The following is a 26,804-nucleotide window of genomic DNA, read 5'->3' on the forward strand; positions in this document are numbered from 1 at the left end:
GCACCACAACAAAGAGTAGCCCCTGCTCGCCGCAACTAGAGAAAGCCCACGTGCAGCAACGAAGACCCAACGCAGCCAAAAATAAATAAATAAGTAAATTAATTAAAAATAAATAAATAAAAGAACTAAAAACGTTTTAAAAAAAAGTGCCAGGGCCACCCCCACCCCAGGGTTCCGGTGAGGGGCCCACCAGGAGCCGCCCCACCACGTGGGTCCAGAAGGCCGAGGACTGGTCTCAAGGTTTGTGGTCTCGTGGAACTTGCCCCATTCAGTTTTGGAATTACTTGGTTCTGTCACTCCTCTCTCCTTTCCTATTTCTCCCTATCGGAACGGGAATGTCTATCCTCTGTGTGTCCCACCTTCGTACCTCGGAAGCACAGAACACATATTATTCACAGATTCACAGCTGAAGAGGAATTTGCCTCAGGACGCCTCAGACCTGGGGTTTCTCCCACGTCCAGTGTACGCGACACCACGTGAGACTTTAAGTCTCTGGAAGGAGAGTTAAGACTTTGGGGGTATTGGATCGGAGTGAGTGAATTTTGCATGTGAAAAGGACATGAATTTGGGGGACAGAAAGCTATTGACTGAATGCTGTCCTCCCCACCCCTCATATTCACGTGCTGAAACCTGACCCCCAGGTAATGGTATTTGGAGATGGGTCCCCCCACCCCCACCCCCGCCACGGCGGGGGCGGGACACAGTGAGACGATGGCCACCTGTGAGCCAGGCAGCAGGCCCTGCCCAACCACAGCGATCTTGGACCTGATCTCGGACTCCCAGCCCTCACTCCACTGCCTTCCTCCTGGGCAGAAGTGAGCGTTCTGGATTTGACATGCACGTTCCTCTGGCTGAGATTCCCTCTCACTCTGCGACTTTCCAAGCTGGGAAAAGTTCTCAGCACAGTTTGGGGGCCTTGTTGGGCCCCTCAAATTCCAAGCCCACACAGTTCCCACCCCCAGATGTGGCAGCAGGATTGGGTTGGCCGGGTCACTCCGGGACGGCGGGTTCAGTTCCAAGGACGCTAGGGAGGAAGCAGCCCCAGCACAGCAGGAAGCGGCCACTTTCCTTCCACCCGACCTCCTGCTAACTTCTGGTTGCTCCCATCAAGTCCCCTCCCAGCCCCACGGGGGTCCAAAACAGGACAGGGCACCAGAGTTCTGTTCTGACAGCTTTATTGACTGGGTGTGGAATCAGCTTGAGTACAGCCCGCGCTGCAGCCCACGGCCCAGAGGGCAGCCCCATTCCATCCCTGGGGGGCAGCGGGGCCTGGCCCCTCCCCACCCTCCTGCTGCTCTGGACCTGGGGGCCTGGAAGGGGTGGGTGGCGTGGCCAGAGAGGGGTCGCTGGAGAAGGCTGGGGGCAGGGGAAGGGTGTCCAGGTGAAGACAGGCTGCGTGTACCTCCCTCCACATCTGAGGGTCAGGCAGGCGTGCTAAGGACAGAGCCCTGGCCTCAGGACCCAGGGCTGGGGGCAGAGTTATGCACCCTCAGGTCTGGGCCTCTGACAGTGCAGCGATGTTGGAGTGTTTCATTAGGGTCCCCTTCCCACAGGGAGCTCGAGCCTGGGGAGGCCATACCACATCCTGACTCTGGGGCCCTTAGACCTGGCTTGCTCTCTGCCCGAGTGGGGGGGGACACCTGCCTCCAGTCTCAAAGCCACCAGGCCGAGCAGGGCAGGTGGCCCCTGTGGTGTGCGCCTGCCTGTGTGTCCCCCAGGAACTCCTGAGCTGGGACTCCCCAGGCCGGCTCTGAGGGACCCCAGGGAGCCCTCTCCCCGACAAGAAGCACAGCCTTTCCCACCCCACCCGGTCCTGCTCCCTGCCTGCTGGGCTCCACTGATGACGGACATGCAGCTCAGAGGCTGAGGACAGGGGTGTGTGGGGTGGGGCAGGCCCAGGGGGAGACCCAGAGCCCCAAGGCCTCCTGCTAGTGATGGGCAGCAGGTCCCAGGCGGAGGCAGCGCCTTGGAGGGGTGAGGCCTCCGGCAGACGCCTGAAGCAAAGGGAGCCAGACAGCCCAGTTCAAGTCCTTAGTGACGCGTGCAGGGCTGAAGGGAGGACGGATCGTGGAGGTCGTGAGGCTGCCAGGAGGGGGTGGTGATGAGAGGCACAGGCGTGGGCACGCGACGGGCAGGCTCACTCAGAGTGGACCAGAGCCCCAGCTCCCTGCCCAAAGCCGAAGCCCTTGGGCCCGAAGTTTTTAGCATAGCATCCTACAGAGAGAACAGAGGGGTGAGGACGCCCCCAGCCACACCTCCCGGCCCTCCCACCGTAGCTCCCGCAACCGCAACGCCTGGCCGGGCCCCTGGAGCAGCGAAGCCCACCAGCGCTGCCCCCTCCACGTCAACTCCAACAGCTCCACGGTGTGGCCATTCCCCTGCGTCTGAAATCCCGGGAGAAGCGTCATCTGCTGCCAGAGCTCTGGGCCAGGAGCCTGGAGCCCAGGCTCTGCCCCAGCCTGCCCTGATCTGCCCGTGACTCTGGCCAAGTCACTTCCTCCCCGGGGCTCCCCCTCAGCGCTAATGGGAAAGGGTCTCACTAGACGCTCTGCAACGGACTCCGAGGCCCGGAAGGGGTCTAGCAAGGCCTTCAGCCCTCTGCCCCTCAGACCTCCAGGAAGGGAAGACGTGGGGGAGGGTCTACCCACCTTTGCAGTAAATCTCGCCATCCTTGTCGGCCAGGGTGGTGGACTCGAGGCCTTTGCCGCACTTAGCGCACCGGAAGCAGGACTTATGCCAGGACTGGGGAGGGAAGGAAGCAGTTAGTGCTGCCCCCGAGCCGTTCCCCTAGATGTGATGAAGGCACTCGAGAAGGCTGACCAGCCCCGCTGCTGGAGGGACCCTAACCCCACCTCCTGGAGAAAGCGCTGGGTGGGCAGCGGCAGCAGGCAAGGGGTGGGACCACCGCCAAGGCAGCCGCTCCCCAGCTCCCACCGTCAGGGCCGGCCCAGCCTCATCCGGACCATCCTGCCCGGGACCACTGGAGCGGGCGAGGGCTCCGGACCTGCCCTGGCATCACCTCCAGGTGCACGGCCTCCTCACACCTCACGGGGAGACCGCTGCCGCCCTTGCAGCCGGATGTGAGGACCAGACAGACGCAGCCTGGCCACAGGGCAGGCTTTCATGATCCGCCAGGCCTCTGGATCCTAGAACAGGTGCCTGGTTTGCCCAAAGGCCATCACCATGGCAGGAGGGGTGGCGCAGCTGGGCCGGGGCCTGGCACAGAGGAGGCGCCCAGCACCACTGGAAGCAGAAAGGGTCCACGAGCTGCGCTGAACCCGCAGGGAAAGGCCAAGGAGCCTCGTTCCCTGGGGGCCACAGAAGCCCCTAGTGCTTCTACGAGGAGCTCAGAGGCAGCACAGCTGACAGCCTCCCTGGGGAAGGTGGCCTGGGTCTGCACCCCTGGCGGGAGCCTGCCAAACCCAGATCAGCCGCCAGCTCCGGCAGCGCAGCCAAGCGGGATGACAGCTCTGCAGAACCGGGAAAGCCAGAGGCCGGCAGCAGCAGGCCGGACAAAACAAGGCCTTTTAAGGACAAAGAGACTCCCTCGAACGGCTGCCCGTGCCTGGGGTGGAGATGAGAAAGGAAACTGCGTGCCCTCCGGTTTCCTGACAGCCACTGCATGCCCTCTGGCTTCCTGACAGCCAGACCTGCACATGTTGCCTCCTGCCTCCAGACCCCGGCGCCCCCAGCCCCCCAGCAGGCACCAGTGCTGGTCTAGACTTGTCCTACGTGTGAGTTCCCCATCCACCCCCGCCCCCGGCCCCTCCTCAAGGTTGAAAAGCCTCGGAGGCCAAGACGCAGGTCCAGAGAAGCTGCAGACAGGCTCCAGGCCCCGTGGCTGCACAGCTGACCGTGTGAGCCTGGCCAAGCCTCGTGTGAAGGTCCAGAAACCCCCTCCGGGTTTCTGAAGCAGTGGTCCCCGACTGCTGGTCCCAGGCTGCAAATCCTGACCCCTGCCCACAGCCTCTCTGAGGGAGGGGACCCCACTGTGCTTTGGTGACCTGGGCGGCTACTATCGGAATACTGAGGGGGAGGGGCAGGCGAGGCAGTTAGAAAAGATTGCCTCCCAGGAGGCTGTGACAGGCCTGAACCTTGGGAAGCTCTGCCCTGCGGGGACATGGGTGGGTTTCTGAGTCCACATCCTCTGAAACAGGATGTATGTGGATTTTCAAGTGGTTCTTAACATTTCTGGATCATAAATCTTTTTGAAAATCTGACGAATGCTATGGATCGTCTTCCCAGGGAGAGACAGGATCCCACAAAAGTGTGCATATTCTTTTCAGGGCTTGTGTCCACGCACCCTGAGAGGTCTGCGGCCCCTGATTCTAGAGACACCCATAGATTGGCAGCTCCCTAGGAAGTGCCCGTAGGCGCTTAAAAATCCGTTCCACCAGGGGTGAGGCTGTCACACTCGATCGGGAGGGGTTCAGCCCCCCGGAGACCGGAAGGCACAGGGGACAAGCAAGCGGGGACAAAGGTTCCCCCTTCACGGTGGGGCTTTGAAATGAAGGGAGGGAGTTGCAGCCCGGGGCTCGGGCTGGCTGAGCAGAGCTAGGGTCGTACTCGCAGAGCTCCGGAAGCCACGCTGCAGGAGGGGCCTGGCCGGCCCGCGTCCCCGCGCCCCCGTTGGCCCAGCAGCCGCCTTACCTTCCCGGCACCAATCACCTTCTCGGCGGCGTAGACGGCCTGGCTGCACCGCGGGCAGCGCTCAGAGCCGCCGATCTTCTGGGCGAACTTGGCCGCATTGGGGTTGGTGACGGGCCTGTGGCTGGGGCCCCTGCGTGGGGAAGGACGTGCAGTGACGTGACATACAGGCAGCAGTACGGGCGGGGGTCTGGCACCGTGTGGGCACCACCCCGCCTCCACCTGGCCCAGCCTGTTACAAGGCCGCGGCTGCCAGGGCCCGTAGGCTCACCTCCCACTTTACAGATGGACACACCGAGGGCCGGCACAATGTCACCCTCACCGGCATGTCAGACTTCGCTCAGCCCCCCAGTTAAAACACTGGAGTCACAGAACACCTCGTTTGCTAGGACTTGCCCTCCTCGGTCCCCCCCTCCTTCGGCCGGCCGATTATGAGAGTCTTTCCAGGAGAAATCTGTTGACCGATCACCCCCACTGGGGCAGTGACCTTGGCCGAAATGTGGGAACTCATCCGTCACTTCCGTCCATCCCCCCCCACCCCAGGGCCAAGGAGCTGGCAGGCTGACCGCCAGCACCTCCACTCACAGCCGGTCAGTGGTCAGTGGGTGCTGGGGACCTAGTGACACCCCGTGATTCCGGGGAAGGGAACTGACGCCCCCGTGAGCAGGGGTGCAAGCTGGTCCGGCTCGCACACTCCCTGGCTGTAGGGGCCCCCAGCAAGTTACCGAGACCGGCTGGGTTTTCTCATCTGTGGAAAGAGGAGACGGGACTCAGGAATTCTTAGGGCCCCTCCCAGCTCTGACGCCCATGGAAGTACGGGGAAGAGCCTGGCCTGTTTCGTTCCCTGCTGGACCCCCACTCCTCTGGCTGGCCTGACACACAGTAGGTGCTTCCACGCCTGGGCGGGGCGTACTCACTCCTCGTGCTTGATGCCGAGCGCCTCCCCCTTGTCCATGCTCAGCGTGCCCGCGCCCTGCCCGTAGCCGTAGCCCTTGGGCCCGTACTTCTTGCCGTAGCAGGACTTGCAGTAGATCTCCTCGCCGTGCACGGCCACGGTGGTGCTGTCCAGGTTCTTCTTGCAGACCACTGCAGAGGGAAGCGGGTACGGGGAGTCGGGTCGCTGCAAGCACCCCGAGAGCCGAAGCTCTCTGGGACCCCGCACACATAATATCCCGATCTTTCAGGAGCCTGGTGACAGGGGTCAAGATGGCCAGGGAGCTGGGAGGAGAGAGGAGGGGGTCTAAGGATGCTGGCCGAGCCGCCCCCCACCAGGAACCGCATGGGCCGTCCTTGGTCCTCTGTGCCCTCAGAAGTCCCCGGGTTCCGAAGCCAAGAGCCTAGACTGACCCCCAAAGCCCCAGGAAGCCTGCTGGACCTTCACTCTGCCCTTGACAGAGAGGTCACGTGTCCCGACCGAAGAGTTAAAGAAGAAAGGCAGGACGAAGGGCAGGGCTTTCCTGCCTCCAGCGACGGGATCCAGAAGGGACACCCCACAGGCCTGGGGGCAGGGGTGCAGGGGGAGTGATGCTCCCAGAGGGCACGGGCAATATTTACTAAGCGCCCAGCATGGCGGGCTCTGAAATGAGAGACAGGTTGTGCTCAACACGATGATGGCGAGATCTGCAACTGCTCCTCTCAGAACCACTTTGCCACGGGAGGGACTGAGGTCAGATGCTGGGAGGAATTTCCTGACTCCAAGGTTAAGAGGCTGGAATGGGATAAACTGGAAAGCCTTCGGGCCGCCTGTATCTTCCTGTGGATCTCAGAGCAGGGCTGTGCCCGGCGACCCAGAGTAAGACAGTTCAGAGCCCAGGGTCATGTAGAGTCAGCTGCCCAGAGCCCAATCTCTCTCCCCGCCCCTTCCCAGCCCACGTGTCCACTGGTAGATGCGGGTGACAGCCTCCCCCCAAAAGGTGGCTGTGAGAATTAAATGAGCCCTCACCCAGGGAGTACTTAGCACAGTACCCTGTGCACAGTAGGCCATCATAAACGTCCGCTGCTCCTATAGTGTGATACAGAGTTAGTGCCATGGGAACACAAGGAGGGGGGTCAGGCCTCCAAATATCATCGGCTTCCAACCCCAAGTCCTTCTCTCAAGAGACCCGACTTCCACTGCTTCTTTAGGTCTTGTCCTATGATTCTAATTGGGTCCCACGAAGGTCCTCAGATTTGGGATTCAGTGTGTCCACCTGGACCACGTCCTCAAACACGTGCTTCTGAAGATGGATTCCGGGGAACCCCTGGAGGAGCCGGCCTCTCCTCCCTGCAAAGAGGTGCTCCGCTCAGCTCTGGCCAGCTTGCCATCCCCTTGCCTTCAGATTTTTTTTTCCCCCCGCTGTGTGGTTTACGGGATCTTAGTTCCCTGACCAGGCACTGAACCTGAGCCCTTGGCAGTAAAAGTGCCAAGTCCTAACCACTGGACTGCCAGGGAATTCCCAGCCATCCCCTTGCCTTTAAAGGCCGGCTCTCTGCCCCCAGGGCTCAGGTTGGAGATTTCAGACTAAATAAGGACCCTCTGGTCCTGCCCCTGAGATCCCCACGTCCTTAAGGCACTCAGGCGACCCAAATATGGATCTTCCCACCGCCTCCCTAGGGCTTGGCTCCCTGGAACAGCAGGGGGTGGGGCTCCAACATTCCTTCTTGGGTGGGAAGTTGGCCTGGAATTGCTTCCCGTAAGACCCAAGCGGACCTGGAAATTCCAAGACCAGAGGGGAGGCAGAAAGTGAGACAGAACGGAGAGGAGCGGAGGTCTCCTCGGAGCGACCTTGCCAGCAGGAGACCCAGGGGCTCAGCCCAGAGGAGACTCCAGGGTCTACAACTGAGCCCTCCAGACGGCCCCCTGCCTGAGCCCCAGCTTCTACAGGGGGACACCCCGACCTCGCTGCCACTTCCGCTCTGCCTTGTTCTCCCAGAGGCCCTGGCCTCTGCCCTCCACCGCGGTCCAGTCTGGGCACCTGTAGACTCCTCCAGAAACTCCACTAAGGGGAATTTTGAAGGAAGGCCTAAATCAATTTCTACCAAACCATGTTAAGCAAAAACCAAACAAACAGAAAAACTTAATTACGGGTTGGTTGTGTGCATTTGCTGGGAAAATGTACTCCGGATGCCACAGGGTAGAGGCAGCCCCAGGTGAGAGACCAGGGCCCCCTCACCCCACCCCAAGACAGAGAGTAATTCTCTGTTTCTGGAAGGAAAACCAAGGCCCACAGAAAAGTTCCAGCTCATAGAACCAGCCAGCAGCAGGGCCCGGCTGGAGCCCAGCCTGACCTCCGGGCCTGATTCTTCCCTGCCAGCCCAGAAGCCCATTCGGGTGGGCCGGGCGTGGGACCACAGCCTGCGGGTGAGGGAGGCTGGTGCTGGGGGCGTGCGGGGTTCTGAGAGCACCCCGGTGCTCCGGGTTCTGGGGAGCAGCCCAGTTCCAGCAGCTGCCACCTCGGGGAGAGGCCAGACCTGCTCTGCTTTCCCACAGGGCTGACCTGCCCCAGGTGGGAGCCGTCACAGCTCGGAGAAGCAGCAGCCTCGGGGCAGGTCCCTGCAGAGCAGGCATGCCTGCGGATGGGGACTGGCGGCCCCTCCTCAGACCACCAGGCTGTACCCTGCGCGCCGAGCCCAGGGAGGAGGCTGCTCTCTCCGACCGTCTAGGGCAGCGTCCTGCGTAGCCCAGGCACCAGGAAAGGGATCGTGGATGCCAACCTGAGTAGGAACCAGAGGCAAGCACCAGGACGGTCAGAGGACCTTCTCTCTGGGACTCACCCAGGCCTGGCCAGCAAGGGGCTGAGGTCCCTGATGCCGCCCAGGCCCACACCCTGCTGGCCTTTCTCTGCCTCTGGAGTGAAGGTCCCCTGATTCTGAGGGTGATCCTGCATTCTTGATTCCAGCTGGACACTTAGGCCCACGTCACTGAAAGAGAAGTGACCCTCCTTCCACTCGTAAGCACACCTGCGCGCCCGGTGCTGTTCTAGGCCCCGAGAATCAGCAGGTTGTGAAGATGCTCAGACTGGGGACATCCTCTAGCTCCAGTGCCCAGGAACTCCACGGCAGCCGGAGACCGCAGAGACACAGGAGGCTGACCTATAGCTGTTAGTAGTCCTACGGCAGCCCCCCCCGCCCTGCTCCCCAGCCTGACCTCCCACAACTGTTTCTGGTCCTCCCCACCCCACCCCTGCCCCGGGCCTGCACTTCCTTCCTGTACCCCGCCCCCCGCGCCCCGCATTCCTGGCTTCCCTGGACCTCCCGGCCAGCGGCCACTCCTCCACAGGCAGGCCTGCAGGCCTCCCTGCCCAGCTGGCCCATTTCAGCCCGTGATTAAAGCAACATTTGAGGGCAGAGAGGGGTCCTTGGGGCCAGCAGTCTGGACCCTCTCCCTGGCCAGAGCCAAACCCTCTTATTCCCTCTGAAAAAACTAAACAGCTCGGAAAGTCCTGAGTGCAGAGAACTGCTGATTACATGACACTGCTGTTGGTGGCCTCCTCCGGGCTGGACGCCAAAGGCCCCACCCAAGCTTGTTGGCCACCCGCAGCCCTTGGTCAGTCTCAGTGGCTGCATGGGGCGGGGCTTCTGGCTGCTCCACCCACAGCAGGTGGGATCTGATGCTCATCCAGGGAGCAGGTGGCCCTTGGCCTGTCTGGACCCTGCTCTGGACCACGAGCTCCTGGAAGCAACGCAGCCAAGCTCTCCCGACTCTGCTCGTGTGAAGCCGGGGGCACGGGCCCGATTCCCAGACCTCCCAGACAGGCTGAGATGTCAGCCGCTGTTGCGAGGTCCTCAAGCCACACCATCTTGCTGGGGATCCCCCAGGGCCACGCGTGTGTGTGTGTGTGTGTGTGTGTCTGTGTGGTGGTGTGTATGGTGTATGTATGTGAGCATGTATGTATGTGTGTGGTGTGTGTACATGTATGTGAGCATGTGTGTGTGTATGAGCGCGTGTGTGTGTGTGTGTGTCAGGGAGCTGCTATCATTTACTGAACACTCACAACTGATCCAACTGCTGTGTGTTTTCCGAGCCCCTCCCCTGTTAATCCTCACCCCCCATCCCCCTGCCGCCGTGACGTAGGTGTTGTTATCCTGTAACGCTGAGACCCAGTAACCTGCCCATCACCACGCAGAGAACAAAAACAGAATTCACATCCAAACCCTGACCAACTGGTTCTGAAACCTAGAGGTTAACCCCACAGTTCCCTGCCTCCCCCTCTGTCTGGGCTCCAGGAAAACGCAGGTCACCTCTTCTTCTAACCCAGAACCTCGGCTGTCGCAAGGAACCCCGTCACTCAGGAAAAGGGGGAGGCTCCCTCCATCCGCCACTTCCCAGGCCGTGGCCAGTGCAGCACCGCGGCCTCTGCATGCCCTGCATCCCCTGGACCACCCGACAGCTCCCGGATGGATGGCGGCCACTGCCTGGCTTCCTGTTCATCCAGGCTGTGATAAAATACTGGCTCTATTCCCTGTGCTGTGTACTATATCCTTGTGGCTTATTTATTTGACACATCGTAGTTTGGACCTCTTAATCCCCTTCCCCTCTCTTGCCCTCCCCATCCCCACTGGTTTGTCCTCTGCATCTGTGATTTCTGTTGCCATTGAACAAGGGGTAATCTGGATCCAAAGACTGATGAAACTCTGGGCTAAAAGTGTCTTCCTCTTAAACACCAGGATCGTGGCAGGGAGAGAAAGAAGGGAGAGTAAGCGGGAAGTTTTCCCGGCCGAGGAGTCTTCGCTGCTCGGCACTCAGCCCCTGAGCCTCCGCCACCCCTCCAGCTCGGGCCAGCTCACGCCCTTCCCTTAGAAAACAGCTTCTGAGGAACAAAAAGGCCCTGAAGTACTTCCCCGCCCAGCTGCGTGCCAGCCAAATGTCAAGCTGTTTACCTCCCAGTTCCCGGGGGGCCAGTTCCCGGGGTGTTGACTGGCCCATCCGGTCCCCATGGCAACAGCAGGGCCTGGGAGGGGTGCGTACTCACTGCACAGGAAGCAGGATTTGTGGAAGCTGCTGCCTTCGCACTGAACCTCTTCAGCGAAGTACACCGTCTTCTGGCACACCCCACACTTCTTACCTCCTCCCCAGTTCGGCATTCTGAAAGTGCACGCAGAAACTGGAATTAATTCCCCGGGGAGATGGAGACACAGATGGCCCACAACAGAAAAACCAGGGACAGAGGCCGAGGGGGGAGCTGGGGGGGCACAGCCCTCCTTGAACGGCAACCTGAGGGCTTCCCACCCCAGAGCCCACAGGTCATCGCTGAGCAACCACCGTGTTTTCAGCCCCGTGCCCGGCATTCTAAAGGATACACGCAAGCACAAGATACAGGCCATAACACAGCAGTAAAAACGAACCATCTGCTACATGCGTCCACATGGATGAATCTCACCAAGATGAATTTGGAGCAAAAGAAGCAGATACGCTAGAACTCATAAAACACAAATTATCTGTGTCAGGCCCGCAAGTAGGCAAAATTCTATCGTCAAGGGAGGGACCCATGGGTGGGAGAGTTATGAAGAAAAGCAATGGAATGAGTATCACAAACTACTGTCTTAGATTTGTGACCTCAAAGGGGGCCACCCAGGGGGCTGCTAAGGCACCAGCCATGTGTGTTTATCACCACACATGTAATTATTTGTAATTATTCTTTGTAATTTTGTACAATTACAAAATTATTTGTAATTATTCTTTGAACTACACATGCAGGTTTTATACGCTCTTTTGTATATAAGATATAGCTCACACACAAAAAAACCATTCTTGGGCTTCCCTGGTGGTGCAGTGGTTGAGAGTCCACCTGCCGATGCAGGGGACACGGGTTCGTGCCCCGGTCCGGGAAGATCCCACATGCCACGGAGCGGCTGGGCCCGTGAACCATGCCGCTGAGCCTGTGCGTCCGGAGCCTGTGCTCCGCAACGGGAGAGGCCACAGCAGTGAGAGGCCCGCGTACAGCAAAAAAAAAAAAAAAAAGTCCATTAGAATGGGGGGAGGTGGGGGGCTTTTGCAAAATCAGATTTTCCAGCGCCAACTCTGACCTGCTGAATCATGACCTCTGAGGATGAGGTATAAGAACGCGAATTTTTAACAAGCACCCAGGTGAGTCCGGAGGAGGCGGCCTGGGACAACACTGAGACGCTCTAGGTATTGGTTCTGAGCTGGGGTCCTGATGCCAGATGGGTTTGGTCCAGTCCTGGCCCTGCCACTCACTGGCTGTGTGTACCTTGAACAAGGTAGCTGGTCTTTCTAAACCTTGATTTCCATATCTGTAAAATGGGGATAAAAGCAAAAGCTTCTTCATAGATCATTTCCGGGGATTCAGTGAGACACGGCGTGTCAAAGGCGTGGCTCAGTGCCTGGCACGTGCTGAGTGTGTGGTGACGATTATTAGTGCAAGAATCCAAGGCACAGGGGAGGCGACACTGCAGGTCAGAGCCCGAGCGGCACAGACACAGATGCCCGCAGAGCCCGAGATCAGGGAAGGCCCATCTCAACCACTCTCAACAGATGCCTGGCTGCCAGGGGACGGTGACCCTTCCAGCTCTTTGGACAGAAGTGCACAGGGCCGGGGTGGGGGACTCTATGGGGTGCGCCGGCGACTGCAGGTACAAGATGGGTGATGGGGTGAGTAGGACTCAGGGTGCTAGGAAATGGAGGGTGGGCAGGGGAGAGGCAAACCCCCCGGGATGTGCGTCATGGAAACGCCGAACGCAGGCATGGGGCATCCAGAGCCCACCCTCTTGGTACCAGGGACGTTCCGGCAGCTAAAGAGTCGGGGTCAAGGGCAGAGGGGACGTGGTCTCCACCGCCCGGAGCTTCCCATCTGACGCAGTGTAGGGACAAAACTTGCCATCCCAAAACGTCTCTCTGTCCTGCAGATTATTTCAAGCTGAAAATAATCAAGGCCCAAGAGACTCAGGAAGAAACTGACCTTCCCCCAACTGCCTAAAAGAATTTCGATAGAGGGCCCGTTCCCCAAACAGGGGTATAGCCAGAGATCTCTGCAAAGAACACGGGCCGGGTGTGCTGCGAGGGTCGGCAGGGCCTGGAGACCAGAGTCCACTCTGCCCCGTTGTGTCTGCTGGCTCGGCAAACACTCGCTCACCAAGCATTTGCTTTTCCGTCTCCAGGTAAGTTGCCTTCGTCCCCTCTGAGGTCCCAAACCACTACCCCCAACTTCCTCTTTTGTCTTTAGCTGAAGATGGTATTTAAGGGGAGGGTTTCAGCCATTTTGGGGAGTTACTCAGGTTTTCTGGGCCTCTCCTATGTAGACATGTTCTTGAACTTTGATTTTCCCCTGTTCATCTGTCTCGTGTCAATTTAATTTTTTTCCAGTCAGAAGAAGCTAGAAGGGTGGAGGAAAATTTCTTCCCCCCCGGATAGCGGACACAGGCCTCCGCTCAAGAAGAAGGTCCAGTCGAGGTTCACTACCAAGTCCCCTGCACACACGTGTTTGTACAGGTGTGTGCACCTGGCACACAGGTGTTCATACAGGTGTTCAATAAATCGGCTCCCCTAATACTGAGAGCCACAGCTGGTCCATGCCCTCCATCTCTGCAGAGCCCAAGGTCCTCACAATGCTCAGTGGGTGTGTGCGGGATGGGAGCAGGCTCCACGTGGGGAAGGGGTGTTGGGGACACCAGCTTCCGAGGACGCAGGCTGGAATATTATCGGGACCGTGGGAACCTCCAGCAAGGCTCTGTCGGAGCGACTGGTCAGTCACTCTTCACGGCCTCTGCTCTGTCCTCCCGTGTCCTGGAGGCTGGGCTTCCTCTGCTCCCACCCTGGTCCCTCTCTCCCCAGAGTCTCCTTTGGTCCCACTGCACCTGAGGCCACCCCTGCCAAGGACTTCCATTCATCGCTGACCTTGACCTCTGCCCTGAGCCCAGGCTCGTACACCCGGTGCCACGGGAGCACCTCCACCTGGATGGTCCATTAGCACCTCGATTTCAACACGAGCCACCTGAACTCATTGTCTTTTCTCTCTAACTTGTTCTTTTTCCTGACTTGTCCATTTTTTGCTGCTGGAACCCCAACCATTCTCTCCAGCACTGAGGAATCTTCTCCCAAACCCTAGAATGGGGAGAAGTTCTCCTCCTCTCTCGGCTGCACCTGCTCTGTGCCCCCTTTACCTGCTCACCCCAAACCCTGACACCCCTGCCTCTCCAGGCCTCTTCCCACTCACCTTCACTCAGCTGGCCCACGACCCCCTTGGAGGGGGCATCACGCTCCAGTCCCCTTCTCCTTGGGAACCACCCTGATTTTCAGCCAGGGCACATGGCCTGGACCTAAGCTGACCAGCCCAGGTTACGGGCTTGGGGATGGGCCAGCTATGCATTTCAGGCCAAGGAGACAGAAGGGAGTTCTGGGGGCTCCAGAGAATAAAACATCCTGATCTTCAGAGAGAACGTCCTGGAAGCAAGCCCCCCTCCCCTGAGTGAGGAGGGGGAGCAATGGGCTCCAGGGTTGTGGTTCCAGGGGGGACCAGCCGTCCCAGGAGGAAGCCACCCCCCACCCCCGCAGACCTTCTTGGCACCATAGGGGACGCTCACTCCTCACCCTGAGAGCCTGCCCGGAGTACCTTCCCAGATCTGTCTCCTGCTACACCGCCCGCCCCTCACATGTCCTCAGGGTTGGTGATTGAATTGCCCAGCCTGGGGCCACGCATGTGGAAGCCCTCTGGACAGGGCGGACGCTCACCGTCCTCACCCCCGTGGGTCTGGGCGGGCCAGCCTTCCCCTCCCGGGCTCTGCACCGTCCACAGCTCATCAGGCGTGCGCACATCCCCCACCCCCAGAGGACAGGATCGCTCTCACTGCACGCAGCCCCGCTCGGCTCCTGGAGCCCCAGGGCCAGCCCCATCCCCAGCCTCCGAGGCCCCGCCATTCCTCGGGCCCCTCTGCCCTGCTGAGCCAGAGCTGGGCGCTGCAAACCAGGAAGGACAGTCGGGTGGGAGAAGCAAGGTCGGTACTGCCTGCCTAACCGTCCCCCACGCCGCCCTCGCTACAGAGCCCCGTTCTAGTCAGGCAGCCACCGCTGCACCGAGTGACCCCAGGGAGGTGCTCAGGGCAGAGCCCAGACCCCTGAGCCACCTGGCGACTCCAGTCCCTGCGGGGTGGTACCGGGACGGCCACTGGGTGGGGAGCCCTGGGAGAGGTTCTGGTTCACACGGAGGCATGCGGCTTTTCTGACGAGGTGACTAGACGCGACCCCCAAGCCCCTGCCCGCAGCACCCGGCAGACAGCCTGCCCTGAGTCTGCTGACCTACTGTGCGCCGGGCAGTCTGCAAACACCATCCACTTCTCCTGGCGACCTGAGGCTGGGGACACGCCCGTGACACAGATGAAGACACAGGGCTGGGGAGGCCAGGGCCACCCCCCTGCAGTCACCAGGCTGTAGGAAGCAGAACTGGGACCCAGCCAGGTCCAGCCACCCAGTCACTGTACTGGTGCCATCGTATTCAGGGGGGCTGCACTCGGGGGGTGTCCAGGACGTCCGGGCTCCTTCCTCCCCTTGCTTTCCACCCCCTGAACCCCCAGGGGACGTCCTCCAGCCCCTAGGACACCCCTAGGGAGGAGGCTTCCCCGAGCACGTGGTGGGGAGCTGTTCCCAGCCGTTTTGTTTCCGACACAAAAGCCCTTCTCCCTCGTGGAGACCCACATATTCAACAGGCCGTCCTTGTTCTCCCTGGCCCCGGGTCAGGGGCCCACAGCCAGCAGGGCCCAGGGAACCAGGGGCAGGGCAGGAGGGGCGAAATCTGCCTGGGGCGCCTCCCGGCTGGGCCACTCCTCAACCAGGCCACTTGGTGGGGGTCCCCTTCGGGAGCCCAGAGGAGGGACAGGGCCCGGCGCCTTGGACAGGTTCCCCTCCCCCCGCCCACGTGAGGACCCCTCCGAGGGATCTACAGGTGGGCGGGGGGAGTCTCAGCTCGGGGAGCCCCGTCCGCCTCCTTCCCACCAGCCCCGTCTTCTCGTCAGCCAGGCTCCGCGGACAGGAGGCCCAACTGCCTTAAAAGGAAACTGTTTCTCAGACCTTCTGGAGTTCCTATAGGGCCGCCCGGCTCCTTCTCAGCTGCCTTCTCAGTTCTGAGGACAGAGGCCCTGCAGCCGACGGGGAGGAGAGATGTTCTCTGGGTCAGAGTTCAGGTGGCTCAGTTCAGAGGTCAGGAAAAAGGGACCTGGATTCATCCCTTCCCAGCCAAACGATCAGTGACTTTCCTGTCTGAGCTTTGACGTGGTTGTGTCTCTAAATGGGACCATCCACTGACTCAAGCTGTTGTTCTGAGGATCAGGAAAGAAATGATAAAGCAATGGCCCAGGGCCTGGTGTGCTGTAAGGGCTCACTCCTGACCACCACCCACAGGACGGGCCCAGACGAGGGCCGGATGTCCCCTCTCCTCCCCAGTCAGGCCACATCTGGGAGCAGCAAGGCCTGAGAAGTAGCAAGCCAAACAGGGACCCGGAATCCCTGACTTAGGGATGAGTGCCCCGCCCTTCCTTGGGGTGTAATCACCCCCGCACCCCAGATGCAAGCAGAGCCTTGTCTTAACATCAACTCTTTTGTCTTCTGCTCTGGGTGACCAAGAAGCTTTGCTGTCCCTGTGATCACATCAGCCACTCTGGGTTTGCAGTGGGTTCCTCCAGAGAGGTCTGGTTCGTCCCACTTCACATGTCGACAGTCTCGATAGAGAACCAGCCTTCAACTTTCTGCTGAATGGCTGGACATACCTGGGAAGCTATTTACCGGGAATGTCAGGATCCAGGGCCAGTGGGAAGCTAGAAGCCCAGGACTGACCTCTCCCGACGAGTGACCGGCTCGGTGCGCCGCACCCTCCTTCTCGTGCAGCTATCTCCTCAGATCCTCTGTCTTGAGGGCAGAGACCCAAGACGGGGCTCGCAGGGCAGCGGAGGGAGAAGCGGACACAGGGCAAGACTCCCATGTTCACCCCACATCTTATGGAAGTCAGGCTGAGGTGACGGTCCAGTGTGGTCAGGTTTCAAGTTTCAGAAGCCATCTCAGAGATGCTCCACCCTTAGCCGCTGGCTGCCAGCGTCTGAGGAAGGCCTCCTCTCCTCAAATCAGTGGTTTGACTTGACAATCCATGCCATGTCTTTATTTCTCCAGTGGAAAACCCTCACCTCTCCCGTTCCAAAACCTCTTGCCCCCCAGGGCCAAAGGGTGACTTCTGGGCACAGAGTTGAGGTCCCCACCCACGCAGTCTGGTGGAGACCTATCAGGTGTCCGCCTACTGGCAATCACCTGGCTGTGTGGTATCCAGCCAGGTACACAGGGGAGCTGTCACCCTTTCCAGCTCGCTGCTCAGGCCCTTCCTCCCCACACCCACGTCAGGAGGGCAGCAGAGGCAGGGGTCGGGGGCACCCACCACTCAGGGTTCAGAGCCCAGGTCTTAGAGGTGCCATCTGAGAGCCTGGCAAATGGTCCTGCCTTGAAAGGAATGGTCACTGCTGGGGGGACGAAGGGCCAACATGCAGTACAAGCCCGGCCTCAGCTTCACGGGATTTCTTGGGAACGCTGCACGTGACTCAGCCTCTGGGAGAAGCTGGCCGGCACCGCTGCGCTGCGATCCCTCCAGAGCCCACGGTTCCCGAAACTCCACTGTCACCCTGGCTCCCTCTCTCCCTCCCTCTCTGAGTTCTTTTCAAGTCCAGGCCCGGAGGCCCTTGTGGGGCTGTGGGCTGGGGTGGTGCCTGCCCCCCAGCGCCTCATATAACAGACCGTTCCACCCCCGGGTTTCAGAAGTCCAAACGTCAACCAAGGTAGAAATGGGGTCTAGAATTCATTTTAAGTATTTCCACACTGTCACAGGAAGTCCTATATCATAACAAGGTCTCACAGACTAACCAACAGATAAGTGTCTTTGCTTTTATCTGGAACGATGCCACCTTAGTGACAATTGGTTACCCATGCTGGAAAAGTCTGAACGATTTCCCTGGATTAATTTCTAAAAAGCAAAACCAAAACCCAGGAGCCCAGGGCTTCCCTGGTGGCGCAGTGGTTGAGAGTCCGCCTGCTGATGCAGGGGACACGGGTTCGTGCCCCGGTCCGGGAAGATCCCACGTGCCGCAGAGCGGCTGGGCCTGTGAGCCATGGCCGCTGAGCCTGCGCGTCCGGAGCCTGTGCTCCGCAATGGGAGAGGCCACAACAGTGAGAGGCCCACGTACCGCAAAAAAAAAAAAAAAAAAAAAAAAAAACCCATGAGCCCTTAGAGCTTATAAAACAGGCTGTTTGCAGCTGACTTCTCGGGAAGCCCCTGCCCCCGCGGCTCCTGTATAGACAGCCGGAAGCACTGCAGAGGAGGGTGCGCTTGCGGGGTTGGTGGGTTGGGCGAGGGCTGAGCCTGTGATCCACTGTCGCTGCAGGAATCAGACAGTGCCTCCGGCCCCTGGGAAGAGGTGGAAATGCTAGCTGCCTCGGTGTTTACACTCCTTACCATACATGGGAATCACTGAGTGTTGACGTCAGACAAATTCCTGGGTAGCTGCGTAGTGCGGCCCCATCACCACCACAGAAATTCCTGCCCGCTGGAAACCGCAGCAAAGCTGCTCCTGCAGGTATCCAGCACCTCCCCCCCAGCTCCAGTGTGTGTGTCTGTGTGTGTGTGTCTGTGTGTGTGTGTGTGTGTGTGTCTTTTCCTCAAGCAGGCTCTTTCCCAGGCTTCCTTTCTTTCCTGCAAACCTGGCACCAAAATTCAAACACGCATCAGACCTGGTGAAAGCATGTCACCTGGGACTCAGGCCCCGACTTCCAGAAGGGCCCCCTCCTCCTCTCCATCCATGCGGCAGAGGGAAGACCTAGAGGTTGTGCGTTCTAACGTGACTCCATCCATGTTCACTGGGCGAAGCCACATCTTCCTTAAGTAGTTTATGAGGCACCATAAAGCTCTTTGTAACACGAATGACTGGGCGTGGGTCTGCAAGGAGTCTGCCTGTGTCTGAATGGTCGCTGCAATCCCCAGCAAGTTACTCATCACCTCTGAGCCTCAGTTTCTTCGTCTGTAAAATGGGGAGCATCCTCCCCACCTCACAGACTGCCCCAGATAACACACACGTGGAGGATACAGGTCAGTCCCTGGGGCCCAACAAGCACAGACATCTGCCTACTGTTCTCTCTGGGAAGGGCCAGCTCTGACGCTTGTTGTCCAGTTCTTACTTGCCAGAACGCCCGAGTGGTGGCAACTGGTGACCTCTATTCTCACCAGCACCTCAGAATGTTTAATGCAGGATTCCTCTGCCCTCTTCAAGCCAACTTTTCACAATAAGCCGGCTTACAGAAATATCTAAATTCCAGCAGCCTCTCAAAAAAGCCTTCCCAGTTTGCCTTCCCACCAGGAGACCCAGAGTAAATAGAAAGTCCCTCTCCTCCCCGACCTGGGCCTCAAGCCCACTCACAGGGGCACCGGCGGGCACCAGAGCACCCGTTTGCAAGGTTCACACGTGTCCAGTAGGGCAGCTCCGCGAGCCGCCCACTCTTACCCCCTTCATTCACCAAAAAGTTACCACTCACCAACCAAATGCCAACACTACACTCCGGGACAGGGAGGACTCACCAGCTCACAAGCAGGCAAATGTTTGCCTTGAGAAAAGAAAACACCTGGGCTGGGAAGGCAGGTGCTGGGAGCACCCGGAGGCAAAGGCCGTGGCCCTGCTGCGCTTCCCGTTTTATTAGCAGCGCCGCAGCAGAGGTGGTGGGCCCGCTCTTCAGTCTCGCCTCTGCGTCCCTCTCGCCCCCTCAGACCCTCCACAGTGGCAGTGCTGCCCCTGCCCCTCCCTGGCCCACAGCACACCCTCTGCAGGATAAACTTCCTTCCTCGCCTGCCTGTCTCCCGCCCGGATTTCCTCCCCGCGGGACTGGGCCATTCCCTGGGAGGCTGTGGGCAGTACAGGGCTGGATCCAGCCACAAGGACAGTCTCTCTGGAAAGAGCCCGAGCCCACCCTGAACATCAGGAGGCTGCAAGTGAGCAGAAGTAGGGGCACAACAGTCCCCAGATCCCACCGGGAGGGGTCCCCAGGCTGCACTCTGAGCTGACAGAGCCACCTCAGCTTCTGGGGGGCGCGGGCAGGGGAAAGGCTGGGGCGAGGCCCAGGGACAAGACAGTAGTTGGCCCCTCTGGGCTCCGGGCCTGTGTCATGCCCTCCCTGTACCACCCCCCAAAGAAGCTGAGCATGAGAAGCGAAGTCCCCTGTCCATGGTCGGCTGAGTATTCAGGGTCAGTCAGGACCACACTTTGCCCGCGGGACCTCCCAGAGCCACTGGGACAGGATCCCCAGGTGAAGCCCTCTCAGCTGGCAGGGGGCTGCCCATCCATCCACACCCAGGAGCAGGGGTGGTGGCCAGAGCCCAGGCCTCTAGGGAAGGGCTGAGCCCATGCACCCTCCCGCCTAGACCCAGATCTTGATTAGAGCACAGCAAATGGGACAGGCGTTTGCAGAATATTCTGCGGCCTGTGAGAGCAGATACGACGCCTGCCTGGGGCGGCTTGTTGGGTAACATATTGCAGCTTGCTTCAAGTGTGCTGGTAGCAGCCCCTTCCCGCTCCCCGGCCCTCAGGGACTGAGGCCACCAAACACTGTGGCTTCCTTCAGGCTGGGGTGATGGTCCCCACGCAGCGCCAAGACAAGGGGCGAGGGGGGGTGTGAACGTGGTGGGGGGTGACCGGGGACGGCTGCCATCTGGTCCTTTCCTAAGGGTGAAACTCACACCTGGGCTCGGGGCACAGCTGCCTCAGGCGGGCCCTGAACCTAGATGTTCCCCCACCCTGCCCGCGGCACGCTGTCCAGGGGGCAGGCGGTGGGTGGCACGGCCGCCCTCATCCCCAGCTGTACAATGAGTTCAGTGCGCGCGCAGAATCGCCGATTGTCCCGCCGCGGGACCTGCAGGTGGTGGGGAGACGGGCCGTCCCGGGTCAGGGGCACGTGGGGGCCCTTTGTGTCCCGGGGAGCCAGGGGCGGGGAGGAGTCCCGCGCCTCCTGGAAAGAGAACCAACCGCCCCCACTTCTCCCCCCTTCCGCGGCCCGCGCCGGCCCCGGCCCCGGCCGCCCCTTTTCCTTGCGACCCTCCTCGCAGCTTCCCGGGCGGCGGCGGGGCCGGAAGGCCGGGGGCGCCCTGCGCGCGGCGGGGCCGGGGCGCACTCACCTGGCGGCGGCTGGGCGCGCGGCGGTTGGCGGACGGCGGGCGGGCGAGCGGGCGGCACGGCAGCGCTCTGGAAGCGGGGCTGGGCGCGCCCGGCCCGCGCGGCGTTTTGTTCCGCTCGGGGAGGGCGTGTCCGGGCCACGCCAACCAGTGGGCTTTGCACACTGCACCACACCGGCGCCGATGTCACCGCACCGGCGCTGATGTCACGGCGCAGTCCCGCAGCGCGGCCCCCAGGCCCGAGGCGTCCCGGCTGCGCTCTGGGGACCCCCGGTGCGCCCCGCCGCGGAGGAAGCAGCGGCTCACACGTGCCTGGAACTTCTCACGGGTTCCCGGCAGCCTAATACGAGGGTGGAAACACACGTGATCCAAGAGATAAGACTCTTGATAAACTTGTGCCACAAGAGAAAGTGCGGGGGGAAGGGAGGTGGTCTCGCGTTTGGTGTCCTGGTGGCAGGTGTCACGTGGGGCGCCGGGTAAGACAGGCCAAGCTGTGAGCCCGCCCCTTCCGTGTACTAGCTGGTCCCGCCCCTAGGCCTCAGGTTCCGCATCTGTGAAGGGGGTATAATCCAGAGGGAAGTGTTTTTTGTTTTGGTGGCGGGCAGGCGGGGGGAACAGATTGTATAGGCTCAATAAGCCTTCAGCAGTGCCCTTCAATGAGTGTAACCCCCCCAAACAGCTCCGTCCCCTCAGCTTTCCCCAATCTCCCCTGCTATCCAAAGAAGGAGCCCCCCTCCGACCCCCAAACAGCAGCTCTGAGGAGTGGGTGCTTCAGCTGGGCTTTTATCTGGGCCTCGCCAAGCTGCCCAGGGGCAGCTGCGGGTGGGTGGGCTGCCCTTGCCACCTCCCAGCCCTTCCTGCAAGCCCGCTCTCGGCATCTCAGAGGGCGGAGAGGCTCACATCTCTTTCCTGGACGCAGGTACAGCTCAGAAACCCAGTGCTCTGGAGAGAGAAGGAGCTCCCGGGGGCCCCTGGGAAGGAGGCCCGGTGGGGAGCAGAGAGAGCCGGGCTTTAAAGGAAGGTGCCATCCTCTCCCCCCACGGTCCTGCCCGCCCCAATCAAGGCGCACTGCCCTTGGGGCCTTGTGGATCTGGACCCGGAGGATCAGGAAAATCTGAGACGCTGGTGTTCCCAGGACTGGGAGAGCCTCGGGAGACAAAGCACTTCCTTCTAGTTTGCAGTTTTTGTAGCTTGTTCACTGTATTTCTAAGTCGAAAGGAAACTCCCTCTCATCCTCCAGGTTGAATTACCCCATTTGCACTGAATGCAGACGCAGACGGAGCAGGGCCTGCCCAGATCCTGGGTGTCCCTTTCATTGTGATTGTGCCCGCTGTGCACCTGTCTGTGGGTCACTCTCTGCTGCTCTCTTGGGCTCCAGCGTCTCTGTGCGAAGGAAGCTTCCTTCTGCCCAAGGCAGTGAACTGGGGGCAGGTCTGCTGGGCAGCTGGTTGCCCCTCCCCCAGGTCACCCACAGATGCAGCTGCCACGTCTTCCAGGCTGCACAGGTATCAAGGCCTCAGACCCTCACAGGCTTCATTTAAAGCCCCAGGTGGCTGAATCAACTCTTCCAGGAGTAAAGTCAAGCATCTCATAATCCAGAAAGTGGAGTATTATATTTATCTAGGCTTTTCTTACTTTCTACCCTAAGAAACATCTTTCCTTGGGCCAGGCCCTCCATACAAACAGGGTCCCCCAAGACTGGGAGCACCGACCAGGATTTCTTGCAGATTGGGTGGCCGTTCTCCTCTGACCCAACCAAGATGTAAGAGCAGAACCCGGGAGAATTCCCGGTCACCCCTGCACCGCGTGAGCGATAAATCAACAGGCCCATTACGTTGCCGAAAGACATCAGGGTCAGAGGCCATGGGCTCGCTGTCCAGAGGTGGCGGTCTCGCGGGATTATCCCATCTCCCTTCAGTTCCCTGGATCCCGGAGAGAGGAGCTTTGGAGTCTTGCCCAAGATTTTACAAAAAGGCAAACTCCTGCCTTTCCTTCTTTGGTCTGGGTTTGTCCTGTCTGGGCATTGGGGCTGCTGATGGATTTCCCCAGTGAGGACAGCCAACCTGTGCTGTGAAACGTCCTCAGGGAAGGTCCAGGGAAAGGCAGCCACGCCTGGATTCTCCCGGAGGGTCTTGGAGCACCTCGTAAACTGGTGGCTGTGTCCTGAACCCTGCCTCCTGGGAGGCTGCTGAGTGGAGAGCACAGGGATGTGTCCACACGACACTGGGGCAGCAGGAGGGTCCCAGGCAAACCAGGCCATGTGATCGCCCTGCATGCTTTATTCTTGTCTTGGGGGGAGCACATGGTCAGGAAGTTTTCCCGGAGAAAGTGAGTGCTCGCAGGTCTGAGGTTCTGCCGGGAGCTGCCCAGGCGCACAGGGAACGTGAGGGTCGAGGAGGAAAGACGCAGATGAATACGTGGTCCACACGCCTGGGGGTGGTCACAGCTGTTTCACAGCCTGAGACGGACCCCCAAGGAAGAGCAAGGCCCTTGGATCATCAGGGCCACGACACTCTGAAGGAACCAGGGCTGAATTTGTATTGTGAGTCTCAGCTCGTCATCAAGCATTTAAAATAATAATATGGGGAATTGCCTGGCCATCCAGTGCTTAGGGCTCCACACCCTGGACGCCGAGGGCCCGGTTCAATCCCTGGTCGGGGAACTAAGATCCCGCACGCCGCACAACGTGGCCAAATAAATAAATAATATTCGTGACAACCAGACAGATCATGGGGAGGATTTTGAGATGCAGAGAGGTATCAAATCGCTGTGTTTGTGCACCAGGAGCTAACAGAGCTGTCGGTCAATCGTGATTCAAAACACAACCAAACAGACTGATGAAGAGATCAGATTTGTGGTTACCAGAGGCAGGGGGTGGTGGGAGGGGGATTGGATAAAGGCAGCCAAAGGGTACGAACTTGCAGTATAAGATAATAAGTACTAGGGATGTAACGTACAACGTGATAAGGAACCCTGCTGTCGGTTACATAGGAAACCTGTCAAGGGAGGAAATCCTAAGAGGTCTCATCACAAGGAGAAACGTTTTTCTATTTCTTTAATATTCTAGCTATACGAGGTGTTGGATGGTCACCGAATTTATGCTGATGATGGTGTATGTGAGTCAAATCATTAAGCTGCACCCCTTAAACTTACACAGTGCTCTATGTCTATTACATCCCAATAAGACTGAGAATAAATGATATCAATACTAACAAATAACTGCCGAGCACCAACTGCTCGTTGGGCCCTTTACAGCAGCCCCCCTCACTCTCCCCAGTGGCTGAAGGTTGTAGGGCTATTTTCACCTCTTTTGCACGTAGGTGACCACTGGGCAGTAACCAGCTTGGTGACCGTGTGACCGTGATCCAGACCCCGGTTTTCCTAGTGTGTGTGCAGTGAGGGCTGGGACCAGCTCCGCACTCTCGAAGCTTCCCACGGAGGTGCCCCTGCCAGCAGAGAGGGGACGTGCTGTTGCCGGGAGCTCAGAGCCTTGGCGGGATCAGCCGCTCCCAGGGCTCTGAAGTCTTTGGTTTTATTATAAAAGTTTGTTTAAATTTCACGTTCTCCTTCACAGATGCCTGTGTTTGTTTTAATAAAAAGATAATGTTGAAAATTATTTACAGTAAGAGAAACAGAGGTTCTTGGAAAGGGTGTCCTGCCAGCCTCTGTGGACCCTGGACTGTGACAAGCCCAGCAAGGGGCCTGGGGTGGCTCTAAGGCTCTTCCCAGGCTTGATCTGCCTGGATCTGCCTGGATCTCCTTGAATCTGCCTGGATCTCCCTGGATCTGCCTGGATCTTGCTGGATCTGCCTGGATCAGATCTGGCTCTGCAGTGCTGAGGCTGTGACAGGGGGCTGAGGGATGGCCCTGCATTCCTGACCAGGACCCTCAGTGCCTGTCTTCATGTTTCCCGAGGAGGGGTCCCAGAGCCTCCCGGGGTTTGCAGGAGAAATGAGCCTGACGGCCAAAGATCAAAGAAAGGGCAGGAAAGTCCATGTGTAAACATCAGGAGGATAATATGCTTGGAAGCAAGAAAGGGGGAAATCCACCTGGAGAGGAACAAGGGTACTATGGGGGCTGCAACCGGAGAATGTGTTCCCATCCTCAAGCTGCCCTTTACACTGTGAACCACAAGGAATGTTCCAGGGAGCTTGAAAGGTGATTCAGAAATTCCTCGGGGGAGGCCCGGGGCTGGGTCCTCAGGGTGTTGTGAAACAGGCTGGATAACTTTCAGTTAAATCCACCACTTCCCCTTCCCCGCCCCCCTGGCCCGATGGCCTTGTGAGGCCACGTCCCTCTCGGGGCGGCCTGCGTCCACACCAGGCCGGTGTGGGCAGGGAGACAGGAGGCGCCGGGAGACCGGGGAAAGGAAGGCCCGCTCCCGGGAGAAGTGTGGCCGGGCGGTCTCTCCGGCAGACCTGCCTCCTCTGATCCTGATCTGTTCCCTGTCCTCCTGTCGAGGACCTCCAACTTCCCTGTGGTCATCTGGCCAGACAGCAGAGGTGTAAGCAGTGAGTAGATTGAAAATAACCAGGCTTTAGGCAAGACCTTGGACGCCTCTGGTCCATCAGGGTCAATCGTATGTAATGAGCCTCCGAGACAGAAGAAAGGGCTGGACGACAACCCAAAGATGAGCTCAAGAGACAGGGTTTACTCTTTATAAGACGGCCGCAGAGGGCAGGGTTGTGGCTCGGTCTCCTTTGTAGCTCACACTCGCCTTGCCTGGAGAGGTGCTTGGCTTTACTTTGTTTTTTTATGTTTTACGAATTCCAGCACCAAGGAGTTCATTCCAGTTTGCAGGGTTAGAACCGGGAGTGAGGCTGCCACCTGCCGGCCAATTTGTGAATCACACCCTCAGGGGCCTCCTAGCCTAAGCAGCCCTTCATCCTTTGTCCACTGGGATCACTTGCTTCTTAAATTTTTTTGACTCTCACTTGAGACATCCTAGGCTCCTAGCAGAGAAGCCAAAAGTCCTGGGACGCTGGTCAGAGAAAAAGGCCTTTGAAGGTAGTGGAAGCTTGTTTGGCTCAGGGCCCTCCTCTCTGCCCGGAATCCTCTTCCCCTCCTCCGAGCTGCACCCCCTATGTGCCAAGCGCTGGGCTGTAGACTTGGGGCTTCCTAGGGCCAGGGGACATGTGGGCGCCGGATGTGATGCAGGAGGCCGGCACAGCAAAGAGCACTGGGGGCTCAGGAGGGAGGCTCCCCTGCAGGAATCCGGGACAGATTTACCCGAGCTACTGCACACGCTGATGAGCTGGACCACGTGGAAGTGGACAGACTTCTGGTACCTGCTGCTGCGTAACGAGTCGCCCCAAGCTCAGTAGCTTAAACCCACAGCAGTCACTTACTTTTCTCTCTCGTGGTTCTGGGGTTTATGAGCTCAGCTGCATGGTTCTTGCTCAGACCATACATGTGATGCAGTCAGGTGATGGTTAGCTGGAGTCATCAGGGGGACTTTCCTGCTCACGTGGCCGGCGGCTGATGCTGGCTGGCAGCTGGATGGTTAGCGGGGACCCCTACATGTAAGCTCGCCAGGCGGCCAGGCGGGGCTAAGAGGGCAAGTGTCCTGGGAGAGAGGAAGTCAGGAGGAAGCTGTCTGGCCTTTTGCCAACCAGCCTCAGAAGGCGCACAGAACTCCCTCCCCCACCCTACCCCGTGCTCTGCTGACAGTCCCAAAGCCCCACCCAGTTTCAAGGAAAGGGGACACAGACCCCGCCTCCTGATGTGCACTGTGGCAAGGCTCTAGAAGAGCATGTGGGATGGGAAACACAGCCCATTTGGGAAAAGACAGTTTCCAGAGGTGGGTAGGTCACTCCAGGTGGATCCCTTCAGCTATGCTGCCTTCAGAGATGCATTTCCTAAGAAAGAAAGTTTTTACTGATGGGGTGTTGCCAAGAGAAAATATGAGGGTTTAGAAGTATCCGCTGAGCCGTCCTCACTAAGACTTGCAAAAACATTTCTCTGAAAAGGAGCCTCAGAGAAAGAGGTGGATGCAGGCTGCCCTCCCGAGGGGGTGTCGGGGACTCTGGCTGGCGGCCA

At 59.3% G+C, this 26,804-nt stretch overlaps 1 protein-coding gene across 2 annotated transcripts; it reads right to left on the reverse strand.

Annotated features, from left to right (window-relative positions):
* Positions 1 to 1,158: 1,158 nt before the first annotated feature.
* CSRP1 (cysteine and glycine rich protein 1) lies at positions 1,159 to 20,929 on the reverse strand. 2 transcript variants are annotated; one of them, XM_082615501.1, is made up of 6 exons: positions 20,769 to 20,929; positions 10,599 to 10,711; positions 5,652 to 5,733; positions 4,651 to 4,780; positions 2,649 to 2,742; positions 1,159 to 2,214 (listed from the first exon to the last, which is right to left on the reverse strand). In XM_082615501.1, the coding sequence occupies exons 2-6, from the start codon at positions 10,708 to 10,710 to the stop codon at positions 2,138 to 2,140; spliced, it is 495 nt and encodes a 164-aa protein (XP_082471627.1). In that variant the 5' UTR covers position 10,711; positions 20,769 to 20,929; the 3' UTR covers positions 1,159 to 2,137. The 2 variants fall into 2 exon arrangements, with proteins under 2 accessions (XP_082471627.1, XP_082471628.1); XM_082615502.1 differs by having other exon boundaries at positions 5,565 to 5,733; positions 20,769 to 20,928.
* Between the last annotated feature and the right edge of the window lie 5,875 nt (positions 20,930 to 26,804).

The sequence above is a fragment of the Mesoplodon mirus genome, assembly GCF_964341445.2.
Source record: "Mesoplodon mirus genome assembly, chromosome: 3".
Classification (NCBI taxonomy): domain Eukaryota; kingdom Metazoa; phylum Chordata; class Mammalia; order Artiodactyla; family Ziphiidae; genus Mesoplodon; species Mesoplodon mirus.

Bases quoted from the DNA above. Each gene is read 5' to 3' on its own strand.
- CSRP1 (XM_082615502.1), bottom strand. From the start codon at position 10,710: ATGCCGAACTGGGGAGGAGGTAAGAAGTGTGGGGTGTGCCAGAAGACG. The intron at 4,781-5,564 runs GTGAGTACGCCC...TTCCCCACGCAG, and splicing joins CTCGGCATCAAGCACGAGGA to GGGCCCCAGCCACAGGCCCG. The intron at 2,215-2,648 runs GTGGGTAGACCC...TTCTCTCTGTAG, and splicing joins TGGCGAGATTTACTGCAAAG to GATGCTATGCTAAAAACTTC.